At 35.0% G+C, this 27,136-nt stretch overlaps 1 protein-coding gene across 2 annotated transcripts in view; it reads right to left on the reverse strand.

Moving 5' to 3' along the window:
- CYTIP (cytohesin 1 interacting protein) overlaps window positions 1-27,136 on the reverse strand; it is an 87,527-nt gene that overhangs the window by 2,814 nt on the left and 57,577 nt on the right. For both annotated transcript variants that reach the window (XM_049773128.1, XM_049773127.1), the window contains 5 exons: window positions 20,402-20,451; window positions 19,808-19,862; window positions 16,640-16,742; window positions 16,341-16,434; window positions 13,253-13,322 (listed from right to left, as the gene is read on the reverse strand). In XM_049773128.1, coding sequence (XP_049629085.1) covers window positions 13,253-13,322; window positions 16,341-16,434; window positions 16,640-16,742; window positions 19,808-19,862; window positions 20,402-20,451 — 372 coding nt within the window. The remainder of the gene's footprint in view (window positions 1-13,252; window positions 13,323-16,340; window positions 16,435-16,639; window positions 16,743-19,807; window positions 19,863-20,401; window positions 20,452-27,136) is intronic.

Consider the following 27,136-nt stretch of genomic DNA (forward strand, 5'->3'; position numbering starts at 1 on the left):
GTATTAACTTTTTAGGTACAAATATATCCTAGGCTTATCCCAACTGCAAGATGAAGACAATAATGCTGCCTAAATTTGAAGATATAAGGATTAAATTAATGTAATAGATGCAGAATGTTCAGTAAATGTTCAGTTGATGAAATCATCAGTCCATTAATCCAGGCATTAAGTCATTTATTTAAAAAATATGTTTTTCCACACTAAGATAAAAAAGCAGACTGGGGACCTGAGTATTAGCACAGTGATAGGGTGTTTGCTTTGTAAACAGCTGACCCTCAAGGGACCTGGGTTCCATCTCGGCATCCCATATGGTCCCCCAACGCAGGAGCAATTTCTGAGCATAGAACCAGAAGTAACACACATCACAGTTGGGTGTGGCCCCAACCCCCCAAAAAAAGAAGGCAGGCCTGTTCTCAAGATCTTCTTTAAGAACTAAATTTATAACAGTCCTAAGCACCCTAATTACTTCATAGTTCCTCTCTTCTATTTGCCCCAGTGCACAAAGCAGCAGCCCATAAGAAAAATGAAATAGCTGCTCCAAAATTCAAACCCAGCAGCCTGCCCCAGACAGCTCACAGGACTGAGAAGATAATACTAAATCAAAACAGGAAATGGGCCACTGACAAGACAGACAAAGCTCATTCTTCTGCCTGCCTTTTGTCCTCTGTTTATCCTTTTTCTCCACATCTAATTATATTTTGTGGTTTGGGGTGCATACTCAGTGGTGCTCAAGGCTTCCTCCTGGCTAGGTACTTGAAGATTACTCCTGGTGCTCAGAGGACTATGTAAGTCCTTCCAAGATCAAACCCAGTTTGATCAATCACATAGAAGGGAAGCACCACAGAAGCTGTACTATTTATTTCTCTAAACCTTTCATTGGCCTCTTGAATCCCACCTAGCAAACCCACCAGATAAACACTACTCAGATTTGTCTATAGATATTTTTCCTAAAGGAAAACAACATTGTTTAGAATCAGCAAATCCAGAAAGGGTAGATGAAGGCAGAAAAGAATGAGAAAATAAAGTATATTTTATAGTAGGTGGTTTAGAAACATAAAAAAATATTAAAACATTATTAAATGTCATTTCCCTTAAATGTTTAAGGGAAAATGGCTGGCTCCACTGTCCAGGTAGTGAACATTCATTACACTGGGTTTTTCAAGACATAAAGATAGCAATATTTAGCTAGATTCTTACACTTAAGGAAACAAAATGCAAATAATAAATCAAAGAAATAGAAATCAATGACTCGGTTTTCTTCTTGTTTCTTCTTGTTTTATGCACTGTAGCATAGTGCATAATGTAGTTTTATATAAGTTTGAGCCTACTTAATTATCTTTATAACTCTCCTTATTACCTGTATATATCTGTGGTCACATGTAAGTCCAAAAGAGAAGCAGGGAATAGACTAGTAAGGATCTGGCAAATATACCAAACTCATTCTTATTTCTTATAGATATTTTTCTTATGCTGATTAAAAGGAGCCCATTAAGAAAATAAGGATACAGTTTAAAGTTGGGGAAAGTAATTCCTCCCCTATTCTTTTTCCCAATGATTGCTTTAGCTACTTGAGGGTGTTTATTGTTCCAAATGAATTTCAAAAGTGCCTGATCCATTTCTTTGAAAAATGTCATGGGTATCTTTAGAGGGATAGCATTAAATCTGTATAATGCCTTGGGGAGTATTGCCATTTTGATGATGTTAATCCTGCCAATCCATGAGCAGGGTATGCGTTTCCATTTCCGTGTATCCTCTCTTATTTCTTGGAGCAGAGTTTTATAGTTTTCTTTGTATAGGTCCTTCACATTTTTAGTCAAGTTTATTCCAAGATATTTGAGTTTGTGTGGCACTATTGTGAATGGGGTTGTTTTCTTAATGTCCATTTCATCCTTATTACTATTGGTGTATAGAAAAGCCATTGATTTTTGTGTGTTAATTTTGTAGCCTGCCACCTTGCTATATGAGTCTATTGTTTCTAGAAGCTTTTTGGTAGAGTCTTTAGGGTTTTCTAAGTAGAGTATCATGTCATCTGCAAACAGTGAGAGCTTGACTTCTTCCTTTCCTATCTGGACTCCCTGATATCTTTTTCTTGCCTAATCACTATAGCAAGTACTTCCAGTGCTATGTTGAATAGGAGTGGTGAGAGAGGACAGCCTTGTCTTGTGCCAGAATTTAGAGGGAAGGATTTTAGTTTTTCTTCATTGAGGATAATATTTGCCACTGGCTTGTGGTAGATGGCCTTAATTACATTGAGAAAGGTTCCTTCCATTCCCATCTTGCTGAGAGTTTTGATCAAGAATGGGTGTTGGACCTTATCAAATGCTTTCTCTGCATCTATTGATATGATCATGTGGTTTTTATTTTTCTTGTTATTGATGTTGTGTATTAGTTATCAAAACAGCATGGTATTGGAATAAGGACAGGCCCTCAGATCAGTGGAATAGGCTTGAATACTCAGAAAATGTTCCCCAGACATACAATCACCTAATTTTGGATAAAGGAGCAGGAAATCCTAAATGGAGCAGGGAAAGCCTCTTCAACAAGTGGTGTTGGCACAATTGGATAGCCACTTGCAAAAAATTGAACTTAGACCCCCCAGCTAACATCATGTACGAAGGTAAAATCCAAATGGATTAAAGACCTCGATATCAGCCCCAAAACCATAAGATATATAGAACAGCACATAGGCAAAACACTCCAGGACATTACAGGCATCTTCAAGGAGGAAACTGCACTCTCCAAGCAAATGAAAGCAGAGATTAACAGATAGGAATATATTAAGCTGAGAAGCTTCTGCACCTCAAAGGAAATAGTGCCCAGGATACAAGAGCCACCCACTGAGTGGGAGAAACTATTCACCCAATACCCATCAGATAAGGGACTAATCTCCAAAATACACAAGGCACTGACAGAACTTTACAAGAAAAAAACATCTAATCCCATCAAAAAATGGGGAGAAGAAATGAACAGACACTTTGACAAAGAAGAAATACAAATGGCCAAAAGACACATGAAAAAGTGCTCCACATCACTAATCATCAGGGAGATGCAAATCAAAACAACGATCAGATACCACCTCACACCCCAGAGAATGACACACATCACAAAGAATGAGAATAAACAGTGTTGGCGCGGATGTGGAGAGAAAGGACTCTTATCCACTGCTGGTGGGAATGCCGTCTAGTTCAACCTTTATGGAAAGCGGTATGGAGATTCCTCCAAAAACTTGAAATCGAGCTCCCATATGATCCAGCTATACCACTCCTAGGAATATACCCTAGGAACACAAAAATACAATACAAAAATCCCTTCCTTACACCTATATTCATTGCAGCACTATACCATATCAAGACTCTGGAAACAACCAAGATGCCCTTCAACAGACGAATGGCTAAAGAAACTGTGGTACATATACACAATGGAATATTATGCAGCTGTCAGGAGAGATGAAGTCATAAAATTTTCCTATACATGGATGTACACGGAATCTATTATGCTGAGTGAAATAAGTCAGAGAGAGAGAGAAAAACGCAGAATGGTCTCACTCATCTATGGGTTTTAAGAAAAATGAAAGACATTCTTGCAATAATAATTTTCAGACACAAAAGAGAAAAGAGCTGGAAGTTCCAGCTCACCTCAGGAAGCTCATCACAAAGAGTGATGAGTTTAGTTAGAGAAATAACTACATTTTGAACTGTCCTAATGAGAATGTATGAGGGAAATGGAGAGCCTGTTTAGAGTACAGGCAGGGGTCGGGTGGGGAAGAGGGAGACTTGGGACATTGGTGATGGGAATGTTGCACTGGTGATGGGTGGTGTTTTTTACATGACTGAAACCCAAACACAATCATGTATGTAATCAAGGTGTTTAAATAAAAAAAATAAGGATACATTAAAAGTCAAAACTAAATATAGATATGGTGCAATAGGCAAGGCACTAACTTTGCAGTGACTGGCTCAGATTTTATACCCAACACCATAGTATTTCCCTGGATACCACCAGATGTGATCCCTGAGACCAGAGCCAGAAGTAACCCTGAGCATAATGGGTATGGGAACTTAAAAAAAAAACAAAAAACCTGATCTAAATGTAAGAGTAAAAGGAAGTGGCCTCACTCTCTAGAAATGCAAAACCAGTGCTAGCCCAATATTTTTGTAAAAACATTGCTTTTAAAAAATAAACTGTTGTAGGACTAGAGAGCTAATAGGTAGGGTGTAAGGTGCTCATCTTACATGAGACTGACCTGGGTCCAATTCCTGGCATATCATATGGTCCCGTGAGTATTACAACAGTGGCTCCAAAATATATTTGTATACATACATACACACACACATACATACATACATACATACATAATCTTGATTTGGAGTGATCATGACCAATTATCTGAGCATCTCAGCCAATGTTTCCAAGTGAATCAGCTTGTAACAAAGCTTCCTTTTTATTCTTAGCTTCATGTTTTGCCCTTTGTTAACATTTCAGGTGCATATTTGGACAAACACAATCTCTCACATTTAGAAGACCATAAAGGTACTTGTGAGATCAACTGTTCATAGTAGAGTCACCTCACTACCTGGCTCAAAGCCTCTTCATAACCACTGATCAATTATTGGTTGAATAAATAAATATAGAAAAGAATGAGTTCCTGAAATAATAAAATTTGGAATAGTTTCAAATACATTTTCAACATTTTCAGTCTACACAAAAGATAGTTGTATGACACTAAGTGTTCATAGTTTTCAGAGTGTTGCACAGATACTATGCTGTTCAATCTTTCTAAGTGAACTAGAAAATTCCAGGCTAGAACATAAAGCTTCATTAAAACCTTCTCAAGAGTTCTATCTCCAGTAAATATCAGAGCTAGGTTAAAAACTGGCTATCCTAGTAGGTGTTCTGTTTTCATGTTAACATTTGAATCATAGATCACAAGAATGGGAATCCCTAAAAACAGTCCTAGAAGGAGCCACTGTTTCTAAAGCAAAGGTTGGGGCCCCAAGATCTTTGAGGAACAATTACAGAAGATGTACAATCTAAAGGTCATTTTGTAAAGGGGAAGCCATAATGGCTTTGGTTAAAGGTCAATCCTTAACATTTTAGGGTCAAGAGGCTAATTAGAATTACATAATTTCAAGATAAGAAATGAGACAATATGAGAAAGATCCATTCTTTTTAATTCAACTGGACCTGGGAAAGTAGAAACAAGTATAGAGGAACTTCTTCAAAACATATACAATTTAAATGCAGTTATTTAAGACAAAAGGCAAAGCTAAGTTTGCTTCTTGTGAAAAGAACTGTGGATAAAACTCTATCATAAAAAAGAGTTTATGAAAATTTGCTGCTGACAGGTCTTCCATAGCTCTTGAAACTAGAAAGAAGAAAGTACAAATGCAGTTCTAGTAATGATATTAAATAGCACACTGACATCTTAGGAGATGCTCAAACTTATCATCAATGCACAAATTCTCTCCATATAAGTTACACTAAATAAGTGTCCAGAGATGACCTTGAAATAAAAATACTTATAAACCAGAAAGAGAAAAATATGATTAATACTCATAAAAACAAAAATAACTTTGGAAATAAAAATAATAATTTATAGAGCTCATAAGATTAAAAACATCCTTTACAAAATGCAGATTATGATATTGCTAGAAATTAAAAAAAAACATAAAAAGAGGGGCCAGAGCAGTGGCACAAGTGGTAAGGCATCTCTCTTGCCCACGCTAGCCTAGGATGGACAGCAGTTTGATCCCCTGGTGTCCCATATGGTCCATCAAGCCAGGAGCGATTTCTGAGCGCATAGCTAGGAGTAACCCTGAGCATCACAGGGTGTGCCCCCCCCAAAAAACACAAAAAGATAAAATGATACATATAATACAAAGGCAGTTAAGAAATATATAACATTAGTGAAAAGATTAGCATATCCCTAACAGGATTTCCAGAATAACTTATAACCCAAAAAACACAAAGATGAGATTAAAAAGAGATCAATTTGATAATTTTTTAAACTGAAGTCACAAATCCTAGGTTGAAAGAGTACTACAAATTAAATATCATACATTTAGAAATTATAAAAATTATAAATTAATCCAGACTAATAACACTATAGTGAAACTAATCACATTATTAAAGACAAAGGAATATCTTAAAACCAACTATAAAAAATGGTTACAGTTTGTATCAGAAGACTAAGTTACTAGTTCAAAGGAATGAAGGGTAGAGTGAATGCCATGCATGTTTGAGGCTTTAACTTCAATACTATCAATTGATGATTATCCTCTCCAGTACCAACAAGTGACCCTGATTTCCTATAATAATGTTGTATCTAAACACTTAATCATTTGGCCTAAACTACTACACCCAGAGTGTCTTGTAATATGAATACCACCATGAAGGTACAACTGAAGAAAAGATGGTCTGTTTCATAATGGTAATTTGATTCAAAATCCAGAAAGTCTTTCAGAGAAAATTACCAAGAAAAATAAGGAAAGATAGAACTACAAGAAGTCTATCCTATCAGAGAAGTATACTGGGAAATACCCACTTTATGCAAATAGTCTAGAAAGTTTATAGCAAAATTTAAGGTAGTCTAAGAAAAGAAAAGTACAAGTACAGTCTGTGAAATAAAGCTACCATCAAATAGACTATAGAAATGTTAGGAAATAGCATATACAAATAGACAAAAAGTAATTATAGATTATGATTAGGATAAATTTTTGTTAGAAAGACAAGGTGTTCTACAATAGAACATCTTTTGATGTTATCACAATGATATATTTAATAAAATATGTCATCTTAACAAATGTTGGGAAAGTTTTATAAAATATAATGTTATATGAGTTATCAAAAGTAGCATGAAACTTGATGCTTAAGAAAGAAACCTTCTGGGCCCAGAGAGATAGCACAGCGGTGTTTGCCTTGCAAGCTGCCGATCCAGGACCTAAGGTGGTTGGTTCAAATCCCGGTGTCCCATATGGTCCCCCATGCCTGCCAGGAGCTATTTCTGAGCAGACAGCCAGGAGTAACCCCTGAGCACCGCCGGGTGTGGCCCAAAAAACAAAAAACAAAAAACAAAAAAAAAAAAAAAGGAAGAAAGAAACCTTCTAAATACAAGCAGAACTTACCCCTGAAGTGTCCTCTATATTTTGCTGGGCCTATGTAAACAATTGCCATTCTAACACCATCTTTGCTATGATCCTTTGACTCATCCTTAAAGAAATAATGTATTTTTATCAACTGTGTCAACAATACTATAGTCTTTAGTGTTAAAGGAGTTACATAAATTTTGTGGCTTTAGATTACTTTGTGTATTGCTAAGAAATGTTATAATGTACTACAATCTGGGAACTTGAGGGACAAAGTAATTTGCATGTTTTTTGTTTAGTTTTCTTAACGTTTTTTTGGCTGAAAATTCAAAATTAAGGTGTCAGCAAGGAGATTTGTTTTAAGAATTCTGTTTATGGATGAAGCCTTCCCACTGTAACTTCACCTTGTCCTTTCTTTGCATCTTTGTCTAAAAAAAAAACAATAAAAAAGAGAAAATAAAAAAAGAAACTTCTTAATAAAAGCTGTATAGAACCATAGAACATGAATAATTTTGTTCTACCTCATATTTTTATCTCCTTTTACAAATTGAGAAAATAAAAGTGGATGGGACCCAGGGGTCAAGCAGTCTCAGGAATATTGAGTAAAAAAAAAAAAGGTCAGATCTAAATACCCAAATTAAAGTTAAGGGCAATAAAATTAAGAGCCCAAAACTATAACAAGCTATACACAAAATGGAGCAGTCCAGGGGACTAAGGGTGGAGGTACAGGATGCATGCTGGGAACTATGGGGGAAGGAGGTCAACACTGATGGTGGGAATGGCCTAACTCACAATCACTATGTGCCTGAAATATAACTGTGAAAAACTTGTAATTCACATTGGTTTTATAAAAATAAAGTTAACAAAATAAAAGCTGTATAATATATTCTGAAGGATAACTCATTCCTACTAGAAAAAAAATGGAATTATTTGCTTTAACATTAAGAACAAAAAAGAAGGCTAAGTAGTTTCTATTTATACAATTGTATTATAGATTCCAGTCAGTGTGATAAAGTGATAAAAAGTATGAAATTAAATTCTTAATAAATGATCAATAATTTATTAGAAAGAAATAATCAACATACATAATTTTTAAATTTAAGATATTTTATAAAAAAATTAAAACAAAGAAACTCTTATGTATCAAAGTACTACTGCAATCAAACCCATTATTCTTTTAAAGAAAAATCCCAAGGCACAAAGAAATTTTAAGAAAAGATACATTGAGGGTCAGTGATATAGCTCAATAGAGGGTCACAGAAACAAGGAACCAGGGTCTGAAATCTGGCAAATTATGGCCCCTTAGCATCACCAGGCATAGCCCTGGAGGCAGCCCACTGGACCTGGTAATCCTTGACACCATAGAACAGAACGTAAGTAGCTCCACATACTCAGAACTTAGTATTGAACCACCTGCAGTGGCTTCTGGTCTTCTGAGCACCAGTTGGTAGGCCTCCTCTTCCTCTCAAAACATGTATATGGCCTACTTGAATAAAGTTATGACTTTATTAAAAGACTAAGTTTTTAAAATGATGAAACTGCCTAAGAAAACTCAGTATCCTCATACATGCATACATAAATACAGTCCATGTGATATCAGTCAAAACTATATTCATGGATCTTGACAATCTGATTCTAAAACTTACACAGACTATAACAGGGGTGGCGAACAGGATTTTTACACTCACTCAAAATAGCAAAATGCAATATGTATTTAATATGTCATTGTTAAAATTATATGCTTTTGCGTGTGTCTGTTTTGGCAGGTCATTGCGTGGTGTGGCTCTCTGACTCTCACAGTTTAAAATTTTGGCTCTTCGTATTGAACTTGTTCACCACCTCTGATTTATAATACACACACACAAACACACACACACACACACACACACACACACACCACAAACCATACAAGAATAATCTGGAAGGTTTTGCTCAAGCAGATACCAAGATTTATAGTAAGGATATAATAAGTGAGTTTATGATAAACAAATTGATTGATGTATTAGTATAGAAAGTTCCAGAATTAAATGTTTATGTGGAATATTTTTTGAAAATAGAAGTTTTATATTGGTTGTCTGGAAAAATGTAATTCTTAAGTATAAAATAAAATAAATGGTACTGGGAGAACTAGTATTCTTATAGAAAATATAAAACTGTAATTTTTTTGTTTGTTTTTGGGTCACACCCGGAGTGCTCAGTGGTTATTCCTGACTGTGCACAGAAATCGCTCATGGCAGGCATGGGGGACCATATGGGATGCCGGGATTTGAACCACTGTCAGTCCTGGATCAACTGCATGCAAGGCAAATGCCCTAACACTGTGCTATCTTTCCAGCCTTATAAATCTGTAATATTAATATTGGATAACTTACAAAGTTAAGTCTGAAAAATTAAACTTTAAAAAGATGTAAAAGAAAATATATAAAATACAACTACTTACAAAAGATAAATAATCTCAGGGCCGGAGCAGTGGTACAAATGGTAGAGGTCTGCCTTGCATGCACTAACCTAGGACCAATTGCAGTTCTATCCCTCGGTATTCCATATGGTCCCCTAAGCCAGGAGCGATTTCTGAGAACATAGCCAGGAGTAACCTCTGACCGTCAGCAGGTGTGGCCCAAAAACAAAACACCAAAAAATAAATAAATAATCTACCTATAAAAGATAAACCATCTTACTTTCCCATAAACAAAAATATCAAAGTAATAATAAATTTGAAGTGTTAGGGAACAAAGCATCAACTCTGAGTAATTAATTAATTGCTTAACTAAATAAGTTAAATGACTATTTAGTAACAAATATTGTTGCAGAAATCTATGTTTTTAAGTTTAAAAAGTAAGCCTTAAAGTAAGAAAAAATAAAGAAGATGCAGTCTTAAATTAACATGTAAAGCATGATAAGATCCTCCAGATTATCAGGAGTGAATGGCTTATTAAAATATATTTGCATAACCTAAAAGAATAGTAGTTAATCATATAAATTAAATTTTTAAAAGCAGAAATTACTTAGAAGAATAAAATTGTGTTGTACAAAGAAGTTTTTATTTTATGAACTAGAAACATATTATTATTTATGTTTGAAATAACAATATTTGTTTGTTTCTACATGTATTTACCATTTTCTAAACAAAAGGCTGACAAATTTAGTTCTTTTTTCAAAAGATGTCCCCACTTTTTAATAAAACAAAGTAACTTTTGGACAACCTTTAAATATAAATATAATATTAAATTAAATTAATTTCATACAAAAATGTAATATAAAATGTTCCTTTTAAAGTCAAATAAGGCACATGCCCAATCTAAATTGAATCCCTAGCACAAAATATGGACTCATAGCCCTGCCAAAAATAATACCTGAGTGCAGAGCCAAGAGCAATTCTTGAATATTGACAGTGTGATTCACCCAAAATTGAATAATTGGGGGCAAAAAAGGCAATACTGTATCTATCTATAGGTATTGAGTTTACATAAAAATTTAAATTAATCTATAATCATTATTAGGATTATGGAAGCAAGCAGCAAGATTTATAGTTTACATATAAATCAGTAGCAACAGGCAGTTGAAGAAATCAAAATATAGATTTTATTTATTTTTTTTGCTTTTGCTTTTTTGGGGCCACACCCAGTGATACTTAGGGGTTACTCCTGGCTGTGCGCTCAGAAATTACTCCTGGCTTGGGGGACCACATGGGATGCCGGGGGATCAAAACCACGGTCTGTCCTAGCTTAGCACTGGCAAGGCAGATGCCTTAACTTTCCGCGCCACTGCTCCAGCCCCTAAAATATAAATTTTAACAGCATGAAAAAACAGGTGGTAAATGAGAATAAATATAATCAAGGATGTTAATAATGAATGAAAAAGTTAGTCTTTATATAAAATATCTAAGGGGAAAGCTCAAGATACATGTTAAAAGCAAACAAAAGTTAAAGCCATCAAGATGTGAACTTCTACCATTTATTCTATAAGTGTAATCAATTCATACCATAAGTTGACTATGAGGCTTTTTTCAAGAAAATTTAGAAAGTGTCTCAAAAATAATCAGAGATTATAAGCAAACAAAAGTATTGGGGCCATAGCGGAGGTGCAAGCGGTAAGGTGTCTGCTTTGTCAGCGCTAGACTAGAACAGACCATGATTTGATCCCCCGGTGTCCTATATGGTCCCCCAAGCCAGGAGAAATTTCTGATAACTCCTGAACATCATTGGGTGTGGCCCAAAAACCAAAAAATAAAAAAAGGTATAAAACCGTTATTGACAATGAATAAAACAAGGCTTACTGATGAATTAATTAGATGTGGTTAAAGAAATATCAAATGAAATAGAAATTTAGTAACTTATGAACTTGCTAATTTAAGGAGCATATTTCCATAAAAAAAACTGTTGGGGCCGGGCGGTGGCACTAGAGGTAAGGTGCCTGTCTTGCCTGCGCTAGCCTTGGATGGACCGCAGTTCGATCCCCCGGTTTCCCATATGGTCCCCCAAGCCAGGAGCGACTTCTGAGCGCATAGCCAGGAGTAACCCCTGAGCGTCACCGGGTGTGGCCCAAAAATAAAAAAAAACAAAAACAAAAACAAAAACAAAAACAAAAAAAACTGTTAAATGTACCATATCTTCTTGATCCACTCACTTTTTTTGAAAATCTAGGTTGATTCCAAGTCTTAACTATTGTACTGAGTGCTGCAAAGAATAGCAGTATGCATACATACTTTTGGATGAATGGTTTCTGTCCATCAAGATGTGGTACATATATACAATGGCATACTACATAGCTTTAAAGAATGGTGCAATCATGCAATTTGCTGCAACATGTATGGAATTGGAAGATATTATGTTAAATTGAGTAAGCCAGAAGGAGAAGATAAAACAGAATTATATCATTTATGATATTCATGAGAATAGCTACATGAAGAAATGCACTGGTCTAAATAGGAGTTGTTTTGAACAACTTTGGTCCTAGAGTATAGTGAGGAGAAGGGGAAAACTGAGTGGAGGAGGAGAAACACAAATATGAAACATTGGGGGCAGAGGCCAAATGGTCTCAGGTGCATTGGTAGAGATTTTTAAAAAAAGGATAGAACTAAATATCCAATCAGAGGCAACAAAAGTGGAATCAAGAAACTTTAACAATCTAAACTTAAAATGGGCCTGTGTACTGACAGTTTTTTTGAGGGGTGGTGAGGGGGCAAGGGATGGTGGTATGAGATGTACTTGGGAACATTGGTGGAGGAAGCTGGACCCTGGTAGTCAGATTGGCCATGATTCATTGTATGTCTTAAAACCATTTATGAAGATCTTTGTAAATCACAATGGTTTCAATAAAACCATTTTTTAAATAGAAACTTTCAAATGTCAGTCCAACACAGTTCAAGAAAGCAACCTGGCTGTTGTGTGTACTGTCTGAGCCAAGCAATTTCTGCTATTCCTTCTCAGTCATGGCTGCCAGGCAGATTGGCCCTCTGGATAAAAAGGGCAAATGGGCTTGGATAGAGGATCTACAGGGCTAGATTCAGACTCATATGAGTGATGGTCTGGATTCCTGGACATGTCAGAATCTCATAAGATTAGCAAATTAAAATTTTAAGAGCTTCAAAAATTTATTCCAAAGAATGTTCATGAAAGTTACTAAATTATACTTATAGAAATCTTTTCACTTCTTAGAGTTGATTGGACATTTGATATTAAAAACAGATTCAAAGGTAGCCATGGCAGGAAAGGGAAATTATCTTAAAAGTAAAAACAAGGTAGAATGAAAGGACATAAAGGAATACAATAGAAAGATAAAAATTCCAGGCTCTACTGAACACAACTGCTGCATTTTGGAAAATAACTAAAAGCCTCATTCCTCCTTTTTGTTTTTTTCCACACAAAATGTAAATCAAGAGAAATCACAGGTGCATTAATGAAAAGTCCTTGAAGCAACCTGCTTCCTGTTGCCTTTTTAAGCCTCATAGACGCACAGAAGAAGGAAGGAAGAAAGTGATTTTGCACTAGTAGGTGGAATTTGATTTCCCTGCAAAGGTAATTGGGTGGCTCTTGATAATTCAGTAGTTTAGACTTATCATGACTTTTCATCCTGAAGGGCTACCTCAATTCCTCAAATAGATCTTTATTTTACCATTCACATGTTCAAGAACAAAATCTGTGCCTCACTTTATTAAATTGTATTACCTTTAAATTTTGCAGCTTTGCTTCAAGCTCTGCTCTTTTGAGAATTGTTGTTCCATTAAGAGTCTCTATCCTGTTTCAAGATTAAAAAAAAAAAAACAGGAAATAGCATAAGTGATTCTTCTAAACAGTACTTTATGAAGTACTATATTTAAGGGCAGGTTATATTTAAATGCAACACAAATGTTATTATTCTTATAATACTAGACCTTAAGTAAAATCTTTAGATCTTAAGTAAAATCATGTGACAACATTCATATTTTTAAAATTCAAAAAATAACAAATTTTTCTTGAGAAAGTGTCTGAAAAGTATTCTGATTAATTTTCAAGTTATAACTTAATTTATAGAAGCCACACTATAGTAAAAATATTATTCTTTATTAAAACCTATTTTTGAGTTCTTTTATTTGATGAATATTTATTGAATAACCACTGTGAGCCAGTTTCTAGATACTGCTAAACCTGAGGTCTATTGAGAACAGCAGTCACTAAAAAATTTTAGATTGTACATATTACTTCTTGAGAGAGGGAATATTCTTTCTTTTCGGATTCTAGTAGTTTAATCTCTAAATTTTATATCTAAAATAGAACAGTCCTACTACGTGATATTATATTCATATAATCTTTAATAGCTAAGCCTTAACAATTTTATTCTAGAGATAACAATTTCACAATACTTTTCTTATCTATATTAATACATTTCTAAAAAATAAATAATTTGTTTAAACCCTAGTGATTTGTGAGCTAAAGCTTTATTTTGATTACTAGAGTCTTAATAGAATTAAGAAAGTTTTATTTTGATTGCTGTTATCTTAATCAGAATACGATAACTTCATGACGAATGATTTTAAGAATTTTTTGTAGTATTACTTCAAAAAATTTAGCTAGCAATATGCCTTCTGATAATCTGTAATTATTAACAAAAATAAAAGATATATTAAAGGTATTAAGTGAAATAATAGCATTAAGTTTGGATATTGTGAGGTGATAGTATTAAAAGTGGGAACTGATTTTCTTTTTCCTCTAGCATCATTCACAAGACCATGTGATGGTAATAATTAATGATGCTTTCTCATAAGGTGATCTTGACTTTGAAATATTGAGGATGCATATAAAACTCTTTACAAGTGACTCTTTTAATTTTTATCTTACTCATTCAATCAAAATGTGTCAATGAGCATAAACTAAAGGTATCCATTATAGTACACTTCTATATAAACTTATTTTTCTGATTTGTTCATTTCCCTTTTTATGCACCCATTACCTCTTAATTAGTCACTTGCAATGTGGTCTCTTTATTCAAATATTTGTGACATATATTTTTTACCTTAGTCAATATTTGTTATTGAATTCTAAACATTTGTCTTTACATACATATTTTTCTAAATCAAAATCACCCACCCCCCACACATATACCCTGCTTTTATTCTGAACATTTAAAATTTAATTACCCTTAGTTGAAAGACCAATACCAATGATCTTTCAACATCAACATCACCTCACACACACTCAAACTTGATTTTAACAGTTAGCTTGAATCACTGAAGAGCACTCATATATATTTTTATCAGCCATGTACAGGATTGGTTTTGTACAGCAGAAAAAAAAAACACATCCTGGCATCCAGAGCATGTGGTCAAATGCCAGTTCTGCCATTAACTAGATGTTTGGTCTCAACTAAGTCCTTATTTAAGCTTCAGTTCATCTATAAATAGAAATAAAACTAATCTCACAAGGTGGTTTGACCAATAATTTAGAAAATGCAGAGCCCATATCACTCCATGTATGATATGAATTACCTCACATGACTAATAAAATTCCTAGCCACATCTGTCTTTATTTCTGATTTTATACTCTCTAATTCACCACCAAATAATTACCTGTGATTTATTTTTCAAGTCTCTTGAATGTGCTAAGCTCAATTTAAGGACACAGGAGATCTCATCCTTCACCTTTCACCTTCACTAAAATACTGAAATATTTTTTTCTTTTTGGGCAGCGCTCAGGGGTTCCTCCTGGCTCTATGCTCAGAACTCGCTCCTGGCAGGCTCAAGGGACCATAAGGGTTGCCGGGATTCAAACCATCGACCTTCTGCATGCAAGGCAAACACCTTACATCCATGCTAAGTTCATATAATCATCTCATTTCTTCATATATGCCCCCGAGTAAAAGTTTATCCTTCTTATAAAAAAGTACTTTTTCTTGTTTTGAGGCCACATAAGATGGCTCTCAGGGGTTACTCCTGACTCTGCACTCAGAAATTACCCCTGGCAGGCTCAGGGGCTATATAGGTTGCAAGGATCAGATCTGGGTTGGCTGCATGCAGCCAAACACTCTACGTACTGTGTTATCACTCCAGGCCCCTCAAAATTACTTATTTTGACAAATTTTCTTATCCATATCCTGTGACTTATTTAGAGCACTAGAAGACTATTATCTTATCATGTTGTCCATGGGCTCATCACAGGGCAAGAAACAGAATTTTCCCAAAAAAATATTTTCATAAATAAGAAAATTATAGCTTTAACAAATGTTAATAAGTTCTATGTATGGTTTGGGGAAACATCATCAACTCTAATTTGAGAGGACATTAACAAATCTTCAATGATAGGAGTGAGTTGTAAGAAAGGGAATTTTAATGCTCAAGTGGAATATTGTTAATGCCCAAATGAAATAATGCCTAACTGGAATATGAGAAAAAATAACTGATCAACATTTTTGACCTTTTATTTTTTTTAGCCACGTGATTATATCAATCATTGAAATTGGGCCAGTTGTTCTTTGTCCATAAAGAATGTATGCCAATTTAATAGAATTCAACATAAAAATATAATTTTTCATGTTTGTCTGCCCATATTAGCCTGCCACTGGTGTCCTTTCACTTCAGATGTTGACATTATGTTTATGTTTGAGGAAACCTTGAGAAACAAAAGAAACTGATTAAAAAAAAATCTACCTCTGTAACCAGTTCCCAAGCTGCAGTACACTGCCTCCCTTTTTATGATCCTGAACAAAAGTCACTTCACTCAACAGGCATTATGAAAAACGTCAACATTTTTGAAGTTCTGTAGGAAGCAGATGAATAGCTACCTTAGCAGGTTTCCTGATGATCTGATCAGGTCAACAACTTGTTTGTGGGTAAAGCCTTCTGTGCTTATGCCATTGATATTTGCAAGGACATCACCTGGGAGATAACAAGAAAATGAGTGTTCAAGTAGTTGAGTAATCCCTCCTGTAATATACATGGAACAAAATAAGAAAGGCCCAAACCATAGCAACAAAAAAGAGCTGAGAAAATTCAAAAACATTATGTTCTGACCTTCATTTCTAAAAAGTTTTCTTTCCTTGTTAGTTAAATAATTCCAAGCATGAACAAAGTAATGAATTACCAGCTTTCAGGCCTGCTTGGTGTGCTGGACTACACTCCTGGATCTTGCAGATCAGAGTGCACGTCTCTGAGGAACAGATGTTTTGTGTCTGGACCCTATATGTCTGAAAAATGAATATGGAACATAATTACTATTCAAAATGACCCTCCAGTACAGCTGGTAAGGTGCTAGTCTTAAAAGTGGCCCAATTGGGCTCAATGAGCAGCATCACCAACACCACATATGGTCTTCCAATATCCAACAGGAAAGATTTCTGAGTTTAGAGCTGGGAGTACTATACGGTGTGCTTTCCCCCCCCCCCGAAGAAAACAAGCCATATATAAAAATAATAAAAGTATATCTATTTTCTTAAGTAGTATGATGCCTAAATATAAAGAACAATTTAGAAAGGTTATCCTAAGTCAAAGTTTACAAATTTTCATTACCAATCGATAGCTAGTCTCCAACATTAAAAATATTTTCCTCGAGTTAGAAAGGGGAATCAGATTATCTTAAGAGACTATAATAACAAACTAACCAAGCTTGAGAGATCACCTAATGCTTCCTTCAGTGTATTATTTATTAATAAGATAAAACAGTCCTGGTCAAAAGCAAAGAGCGAAAGTCCCTCTGTGATTCTATCAAGCTAAGATACTCATTATAGGAATATATGAAGCAGTACACATCTAGCTAGGAAGACATACCAACAACAATTATTTTCAATCAGAATTCTACAAATAAAGAAAATCTGTCCTGCATAAATTCAAAAGTACTATAATTGACTCAATTGCCTTTTTTTTCTAGATGCTCTCTGCTATGCCTGCCTTGAATACCCACTGGTTCATTAGTCATCTAACTAAATCAGAAAAAAAAATATGCTTTCCTTTTGCTTCAATTTGCAAAAGCAGCTTAGCTGTGTATTTGGGGTGGTGGAAGTTGTTTTGTTTTGTTTTGTTTTCACAAACTATACCAAGAACACTGTGAAAATGTGTTCTAGATAGTGGCACAATGACCTACAGAAAAATATTTTTCACATGCTTACTTTTATAAAGTCTTATATGCTTATATTTGATAATTTTTATTATTATAAAACTTTTATAATTTTATAAGGCCTTATGTACATTTATGCAAAATAATGTAACATTATGAATTGTATATAATTTTCATCTAATTGCTTTTTTTCATCTAATTCCTAACACCACTCACATTATAATACACTTCTTTGTGGAGAAGTGAATATCTTGTATTTACTTTGATATTTTACAGGTTTGCAGTCTCCAAAGCCAGAGATAGTTATATGCAAACAATTTGATATTTTCAACTTCTACAGTATTTCTATTTACTCCATAAAGTGTTTAGAATTCACATGTCTTTATTTTAGGGGGTATCCAAGGGTGCCAGAAGCCACTATAAGAGATTTTCAACCAATTGGGTGAACTTTCCACTGCAAGGGCCTAAGAATGCACTACTGCTCAGGTCCTGCAGAGACAGGAATTTCCTAGTTCATACTCAGCAGCATTCAAGGGCCTCCAGAATTGTACCTGGTGGTGCTCAATGGAAAATGTGGTTCTGAGCTCAAACTGGCATAGATTGCACTGCAAGTCATGTGACTTAGTCCCTTACACTATCTCTTTGCCTCCTAGAATTGTCATTATTTTAAAAGCAGGCAGCTTTCAAAGATCATGTAATTTGCATCCTATCTATATATTAGAAACACTTAAAAGCTTTTCTGCAATAGTCTCTTTTATTTTCCAGAGATAGAAAAAAGATCTTCTTCATGTGGAGAATGAACCAAAGCTATATATGACAGATACACCTTTGGAAAGCCATTGTCATAACAGTCCTTATTAGCAATGTGAATCTGTCCTCAATGTTCAGTGAATAAAGTTAGTAATATGAAGTATAAACAAATTGACTTGTGTGGCTGCAGCTGCATATATGTTTAAATGAATATGTGGAAAAATAGGTGAACATATGTATATGAGAATAGATAAAGAAAGCCAAAAAAAACCCAAAGCTATGAAAAAAATCAATAATTTCTCTTTCCCTTCTCTTTTTGTCTTCTCTCATCTGTCTCTTTTTTATTTTGACCCAATGAAAATATTGAGTTTCTTCAAAAAACAGAAGCTACATAGTTATTATCATGACTAATGACCTTCATTAGAGCACTTGTTATTTCCTGAGGCATCTACCTAAGTAATATATTTATGTGTTATTTTATTCAAAACTTCTAAGTACTCCCATAAAATAGTATTTAAATAACATAGATTCAGACATATAAATCTAAAATCTGTGTTTCTATCTTGCTGAATAAGTCTTAGAGTCTAAAGGAAAATCAAAGACTCTTTTATTCCACCTTCCACCTAGTAGACCAGAACCCCAATACATGTTAGCAATGCTGCATGACACAGATACAGATATAAAGTTCCCACTGATCTTCAAAAAATTTTCAGAGCATTTGCCTATTTAATGATTAAAGCAAGTCTTAGGAGAACCTGTACTGGTGAAGGGTGGTATACATTCTATGACTGAAACCCAACTATGAACATTTTTGTGACCAAGGTGCTTAATTAGCATTTAAAAAGTTAGAACTTAAAAAATTTTCATAAAAATGAAGATATATAGAACTAAATGTATATATACATATATACTAAAGTAAGAAAATTTATCATTGAAAAAGACTAATAACAAATTTTTCATATAAATACAAAATCTTTGGTATTTTTAAATGTAGCCTAAGAGGATACTATATGCCTAAATAAGTGCAGTTCAGACACACAAATACACACACTTGCAGGAAATTTCTTGAAAACTAACTAATGCAAAAACATAAAATCTGACATTTAATGCAAATAATTTGATAAATAAATGTATCAGAAATGAAAATACATATAAGGCCATCTCAAGGTATTTAATTCTCTTAAAACTCAATAATAGCAAAAACAAACAAACAAAATAAAATCTTGATGCTAGCAAGCATTTCTATCAATGTTAGGCTTAGAGGAAGATGGCAGTAAGGAGCTAAGAATGTCTCAGGACCTTGTTTTTTTACTTTGTGAGCCCCCAAAACACATCAGAAAAACTACACCAAACTACACCAAAAATGCTATGCCATTTCCATCATGCTCTCATCCTGATTTAATTCTCTCTGCACAGAATAAAAGTCTGAAGAATTTGAAAGTTGCTCACCTGAATTTCAAATCCAAATGTTCCATTATCCTCCTTCTCCACAATAACAATTTTCCTATTATATAAAAATATAAATAAATAAATAAATAAAATATTGCTTTTTCCCTTTTGGGCTAAGATCAAGTATAGTATATTAAAAAGAAAGAAAGAACATGAAACAATGAACTGAAGCAATAGCACAATGGATAGGGCATTTGCCTTGCAAGCTGCTAACCAGGTTTGATCCCCCAGATGGTCTCCCGAAAAATTTCTGAGCAGAGTACTAGGAGTAACCCAACAGCTGCTGGGTGTGCCCCTCCCACAAAAAAAATGAGGGACACCAAAATAAATAAATATTCATGAGGATCAAATCATTTCACATTTGACACATACTTCTACTAAAGTTAATTCACGATTAAACTATAGTGTATATATGTATATATATGTGTATATATATGTATATATGTATATATACACATATATATGTATATATATAATAGTACTACTGAGAAATGAAGAAGAGAAAGAAAGTTAAATAGAGAGTGAGATGGAAGGGGGAGGATAGGAGCTTTCTAAATATCTTGGTAAGAGAATAAACAGCAAATGAATCTTTACCTTGGAGAACAGGAAAAATCACCTAAAGAACTTGATCTCATCAAAGCAAGCTGAAAAACAAAAAACATACAGTTATAAATGTCCTTATGACAGATCAGAAAAATGTTCAAAATTACAAAGAACCTTGTTGGTTTTCAAATTCTTTGGCCCAACTCCTGGGAATTGCTATATGAAAGCAGTAATTTCCATTTCCAACTGATAGCAAAAGAGAACTGTCGGGGGAGGGTCATTTAGGCATTTCTTTTAAAAGATTAAAAGAGGTTTAGATAACAACACTAAGGCCAAAAATAATATACTGTAGCAAAAGATCTATGAACTGAGGCCAAACTTCAAAATGTCCTAAAAGACCCTAATACTCAAACTGTACTTAAAATAGTCTCTGATAGCAATTTGTAGTAGCACTGGAATACAAAGAAAAATAATATAAACTCATAGATAATATATAAAATCCCAAGTGCCAATGAAATGAAAGTATTACTGTAAGTATTATATACACAGAGTTTTTGTATGGGGTCACACCCATCTTTGTTCAGGGTTTACTTCTGACTTTGAGCTCAGGGATCACTTCTGGCTTCATGTGGACATATCTGGTGCTGAGGAGAAAGCCAGAATTAGCCAAGATGCAAAGCAAATGCCTACTCTCTGTATTATCTCTCCAGTTCCACAGTATGTGACTCTTTTTTGTAGGATGCACAATTCAGGTAACCCAGGGGTATAACACCTCTATCCCTGCAATTTATTTATTTATTTGGTTTTTCGGGCCACACCCGTTTGATGCTCAGGGGTTACTCCTGGCTACGCGCTCAGAAATTGCCCCTGGTTTGGGGGGACCATATGGGACACCGGGGATCGAACCGGGTTCCTTCCTTGGCTAGCACTTGCAAGGCAGACACCTTATCTCTAGCGCCATATCGCGGCCCCCCTGCAATTTATTTTTATAAGTTTTTGAAGAGTGAACTTAATGAGATTGTCAGCCAATAAGGTAAGTGAACAGAAAAGCATTAAAAGCATAAATGGGCCAGAGTGGTGGCGCAGCAATAGGGCATTTGCCTTGCATGCAACTGACTCACACAGACCAGGATTCGATCCCCCGGCGTCCCATATGGTCCCCCAAGCCAGGAGTGATTTCTGAGCGCATAGCCAGGAGTAACCCCTGAGCATCACCAGGTGTGGCCAAAAAACAAAAACAAAAAAGAAAAGAAAGAAAAGTAGGGCTGGAGCGGTGGCGCTAGAAGTAAGGTGTCTGCCTTGCAAGTGTTAGCCTATGATGGACCGAGGTTCGATTCCCCGGTGTCCCATATGGTCTCCCAAGCCAGGAGCAATTTTTGAGCACATAGCCAGGAGTAACCCCTGAGCGTCAATGGGTGTGCCCCCCTCAAAACACACACACACACACACACACACACACACATGAAAGAAAAATATAAACAATACCACCTCCATTCCTTTGTATGTTTTGGAGAGAAAACAAACTTCTAGGATATATTTTACCATTATAAATAGATGTAAAATTAACAAAAGAAGTCATCTTTATTTGCAAGTGATTGCAGTGAGTTTTTTTGTGTGATTTTTTTCCTCTTGTTTTCCTTTGTTTCTTTAGTAATTAAACAATATCAGTTACTCAATTTTCATTTTTAGTCAGAGGTTTTAAAATAATATGTTTATCAAAAGATCCAAACTACAAGCTACACACAAAAGGGACCTATTACACTAGCAGTCCAGGATACAAAGGGTTAGGGAATGGGAGACATGCTGAGAACTATGGCAAAGGGAGATCAACACTGGTGATGGGAATGGTCCTAATTCACTGTCATTATATTCCTGAAATACAGCTTTGAATGACTTGTAATTCACATTGGTCTCAATAAAAAATTATATTAAAATATGCTAAAAAAAAGAATATGCTTATACTACTAGATCACCTTTCAATCTAATGTAGTTGTCATCTCTCAGAAAGATGTAAAAAGTCAGGAGATGCATGCAACCTCAGTACAAATAAACATAAATATGGGAGGAGAAGATATGCACAAGAAATTATAGTATAAATATAATCCTCATTAATGTGTTTGTTTTAGCCTAGTTTTGTTCAAGTATGTACAAGACAAGAGGGGATTATTCAACATTATGGGAGCTGCTTCTGTGGTAGAGAGCAATGGACATTTTACTCCCAAGCACTCTCACTCTCTCTTATAATGTGGTCACATCTTCTTTTTTTTTTTTTTTTTTTTTTTTTTTTTTTTTGTGGTTTTTGGGTCACACCCGGCAGTGCTCAGAGGTTATTCCTGGCTCCAGGCTCAGAAATTGCTCCTGGCAGGCACGGGGGACCATATGGGGCGCCGGGATTCAAACCGATGACCTCCTGCATGAAAGGCAAACGCCTTACCTCCATGCTATCTCTCCGGCCCCGGTCACATCTTCTTAAGAGGGAAGCAAGGAAAGTCCAAGCAGAGATCAGGCGACCTAGTGCCACTTTTCATGACACTCCTGTCTGTAGGTGCCTGATGATTCAATTCTCCTGCCCAGTGAGTGATGCTTCTTAAGCACAGTGATGCTGAGGTCATCAGGACCATATCCAAAGATGCATATGTCGCCAGAATCAAATTTGAGGTCTAGTGAATAGGATACATGCATGCCAGCCTTTTGATCTACCTCTCAGATACCATATATTTATAATCTAATTTCATTGTTAGCATATGCTTGTCTTTTCTCCATATTTTAGATATTAAGTAGGTCATGTTATATTGTTATAATCAATGTCTATATTTTAAAATATTACCTTATCAATATCCATTAGTTAATATGATATATAGAGACATATGTACACTGACTTTTTGTTGCTATTGTCTCATTTCTGTGTTGTTATTGGGGGGTATATCAAGCAATGTTCAGTGTTTACTCTTGATTTTGTGCCCAGGAATTATTTCTTATGATGCTCAGGGAAATATAAATGATACTTGGGATCAAACAAAGGTTGCTCATATAGCAAGTAAGTGTACTATCTCTGTGACCCCTGTACTATCACTGTAAACCAATTTATATGTATTCACATGAAAGACATACAGAATCAAACACCTCATTTCTGTATATAATTATTTGTATGATTTTGTCTGGGTTATTTTTTTCTTTCTCCCTAAACTCCTAGCACAAGGAATAAAATAAATGGAAACTGAAAAGAATTAGGTTGGCAATTAGAACTGAGCTACTAAAAAATAATATTAGCAAGTTAAATTAAGATTAAAGTTTCATAATAGGGGCCAAAGAAAGCAAAGAAGCTAACACAGGTGTTATATACTTGCCGGCCACGTGACCAATCATAGTTCAATATATTTCACTGCATATGGTCCCCCAAGCAGCTTCAGGCATAATCTCTTAGAACAGGGTCAGGAAAACATCCTGAGCACCATCAGGTGTAATTCAAATATAAATGAATGAAAGAAAGGAAAGTAAAAATTGAAAAGAAGAGGAAATAAAAAGTGGAAATAAAAAGAAGAAAGAAAGAAAGAAGAAAGCAAAAAGAAAAAGAAAAGATGAAAGGAAGAAGGAAGGGAGAGAGAAAGGAAGGAATATAAATGAATGAAAGTGAAAAAGAGGAAGGGAGAGAAAGAAATGAAGCAAAGGGAAGAAAGGAAAGAAGGAAGGTGTATGGAAGGATGAAGAAAGGAAGGAAAGAATAATGAAATCCAATGTAAAATACTCAACAGAACACAAAGTTGGCAGCATATTAATATGTAATGGAAAAATAAACAATTTGTGACTAAAATTAATTAATAAAAATTTGAGGCCTTCCTCCTATAATTTTAATGCTAAGCAAAAATTTATGACATTTTATGAACCTCAGTATTACATGTAATCTATCTAAACATTCCTTCTAAATAATAAACAATTTTACAAATATTCAAATCCAAATTTTTTTACATCATATAAAAATTTACCAACAAGGCAATAAGGAATTTCTCTATCTGCAGATATCATTTCCTTTTCTTTATTTTTCCTCTAAATTTTTATATAGACACTACCACTTACAAAGATATTAATAATAGTTTTTTAAGTCTCAATATTCAAACTCCAGTACCTCCACCAAGACCTGCCTTCCTCCACCAGTGTCCCAAGGCTCTCTTTTGTTGTGATTTCTTAGCAAAATATATTTTTAGTTTTATTATTGCCATTTGTGTCATATAATTTAGTAGTTTATTCTTATGATTTTGGTGCATAGTTACCTCACTTCATCATCTCATAATCTCTAAAGTATCTAAGATCCTTACCCAATGTCTTTTGTTACTTCATATCCGCCTCAACAAATCCACCTATTCCCCTCTTTACATGGAATCTGAGTTCATAATTCAGTGTCAAGGATTTGTCCATCATTTGATAAATACTTTCATGCCCTTGTCTTGTTACTCTATATAACATACATGAGTTAAAATTTCCAGGATTTGTCTTCTTTATGACTTATTTCATTTAACATTATTTCCTCCAGTTAGATTCAAGTTGCAGCAGGCTACATAACTTCATCTTTTCTTATAGCTACATGGTATTCTATTATGAAATTCCACAGTATTCCATTCCAGAATTATACTACCATTTCTTTATCATTCATCTGTTGTTGGATATTTGGGTGGTTTCCATGCCCTGCCTGTTACACTAAGCACTGCTTTGAACATAGATGTTGTGTATTTTTTTTAATTTATGTTTTATGTAATCATGATAGATGTCAAGAGAACTACTGGATTACATGGGAACTTAATTCTTACAGTGTTGCTGGAGATCCAGCAAAAAGGGAAATCTCATTCATTATTGGTGGGAATGTTGTCTGGTTCAATCCCTATGGAAAAGAGTATGGCTATTTCTTCCTATTAATCTTCCTATGTAGCAAACTGACTACTTGAAAATGAAAATATTTGCCTAACTCAAAGTGAGCCTAACACCAGATAAACCAATTTCTTTATATTGTTTTGGATTATCAGTAACACCCACCAAAAAAAAAACCTACCTTGCAAATTAGAAATATAGTTTTCTTTCTGGACTAGCAATGAGACTGTCTTAATCACTAAGTTTATATAAAATTTTTAAATAAATTAGACACCATCAAATTCTCTGACACTTGCCACATTTTTACACAAAGCCTTCTTGCTTTTGATCTGGGCTGTCAGGCTCCTGCAACATGTAATGTTCTCAGGATTCAATCTTGCTCACTCACTAAATGATCTGTTTAAGCCTTAGGGAATGACTTATTTCTAAGGTCTTATCAAAGGTCTTGTATTTTGGGGTGTAAATAAAATTTTTTCATGTAGTTCTTTCTCTACCACATACAGCCCAACTTCAGTATATTACTAATAGAGTTGCTCTTGAGCCTGCCTTCCCAGTCAACACCTCTTATTAATGTTGTAGTGAAGGCATCAAAAACTCATGAATGAGGAACTGGTGTGCTTAGAACAACATATGTTGGCAACAGCTGTCTTTTATTACACATTATCTAATATGAGAAATCTTGGTTTAGCAAATTGGCAGGCCTGCGATCTACACATTCAATTATGACTGCTGAGTCGCTAAAACTCTTTAACCCCTCGCCAGCCATTAACATCAAGGTGCCTAATGTTCAGCCTGTGGCTCCTTTTCTTCTATTTTTAGTCAGATGACAGAAAAGATCAGGCATTCATCCTCCGAGTGTAATTTTTGCTGCCATGCACTGATTCACAATGTCCGTATTTGGTGGCAAAACATGACCCAGTGCTTGCAGCGATCAGTTTGTAAAAATGAGGAGGCAATGTGCAGCTTAGTCTGCTCAGAAGAGCCCAGACATTAATACTCTACCCACTTCTGCAAAAACAGATTGTTACTTCCTGTTCCCCACTCTTTGTACTCATTTCCTGAAAGTGGTGAGACAGAGGTAGGAGGATACTTATTTAGAGGTGAGATTTTTTGTTTTGTTTTGTTTAGTTTTCAAAAGTCCAAATCATGAGCTCTCCTTTCCTTCCAAACCTTTGTCGTCCAAATTATTCTATACAGAATTTTTATACCTGGAGTCATAAGAAATATAAATTGGCTGACACATAAAAAGAGAAAGCCTAAGGGTCGGAGCCATACCACAGCGGTAGGGCTTTTGCCTTGCATGCGGCTGACCCAGGATGGACCTGGGTTTGATCCCCGACTGAGCCAGGAGGAATTTCTGAGTGCATAGCCAGAAGTAACAACCCCTCAGAGTAATCAGGTGTGGCTCCAAAACACCCCCTCCCAAAACAGCTAGCCAAAAACTATTCATAGATAAATAAAATAAAGGGTTAAACTCAGTTAATTTTCTTAGAGTGCTCTTGAAGTATCCAAATAGACAGCAGCAGAAAGTGTGTCCCCACTTTCTTTTCTTTTCCTTTCTTCTTTTTTTTTATCTGTATTCATCTTGTTTAGAAGCCATACATAGAGGTTAGCCAGCTTTACTACTGGCCCTGGCTTTGTGCAAGTGTAGGAACTCCCCAGCTCTAAGAACCTTGTTTTCTAGTAAACAAATGTTATATATTGATATCAAGAATACTCCCATATTCATTAGAAAGTAGTGATAAAAAGGTGACATTAACATCGTTTTCTCTCTGAAAAATTTCCAAAAGGGTCTAAATTCCTTGAAGCAGTTAGAAACACTTGAAATCTCCTAAGATAGGAACTTCAGATCTACCATTCCAGGTTAGTTCAAAAACCTATATCCCAAATGGTCTATGTGAAATTGCCTTTCCTATTGCCCACATA

Source organism: Suncus etruscus, chromosome 5 (assembly GCF_024139225.1).
Source record: "Suncus etruscus isolate mSunEtr1 chromosome 5, mSunEtr1.pri.cur, whole genome shotgun sequence".
NCBI classification, from domain to species: Eukaryota; Metazoa; Chordata; class Mammalia; order Eulipotyphla; family Soricidae; genus Suncus; species Suncus etruscus.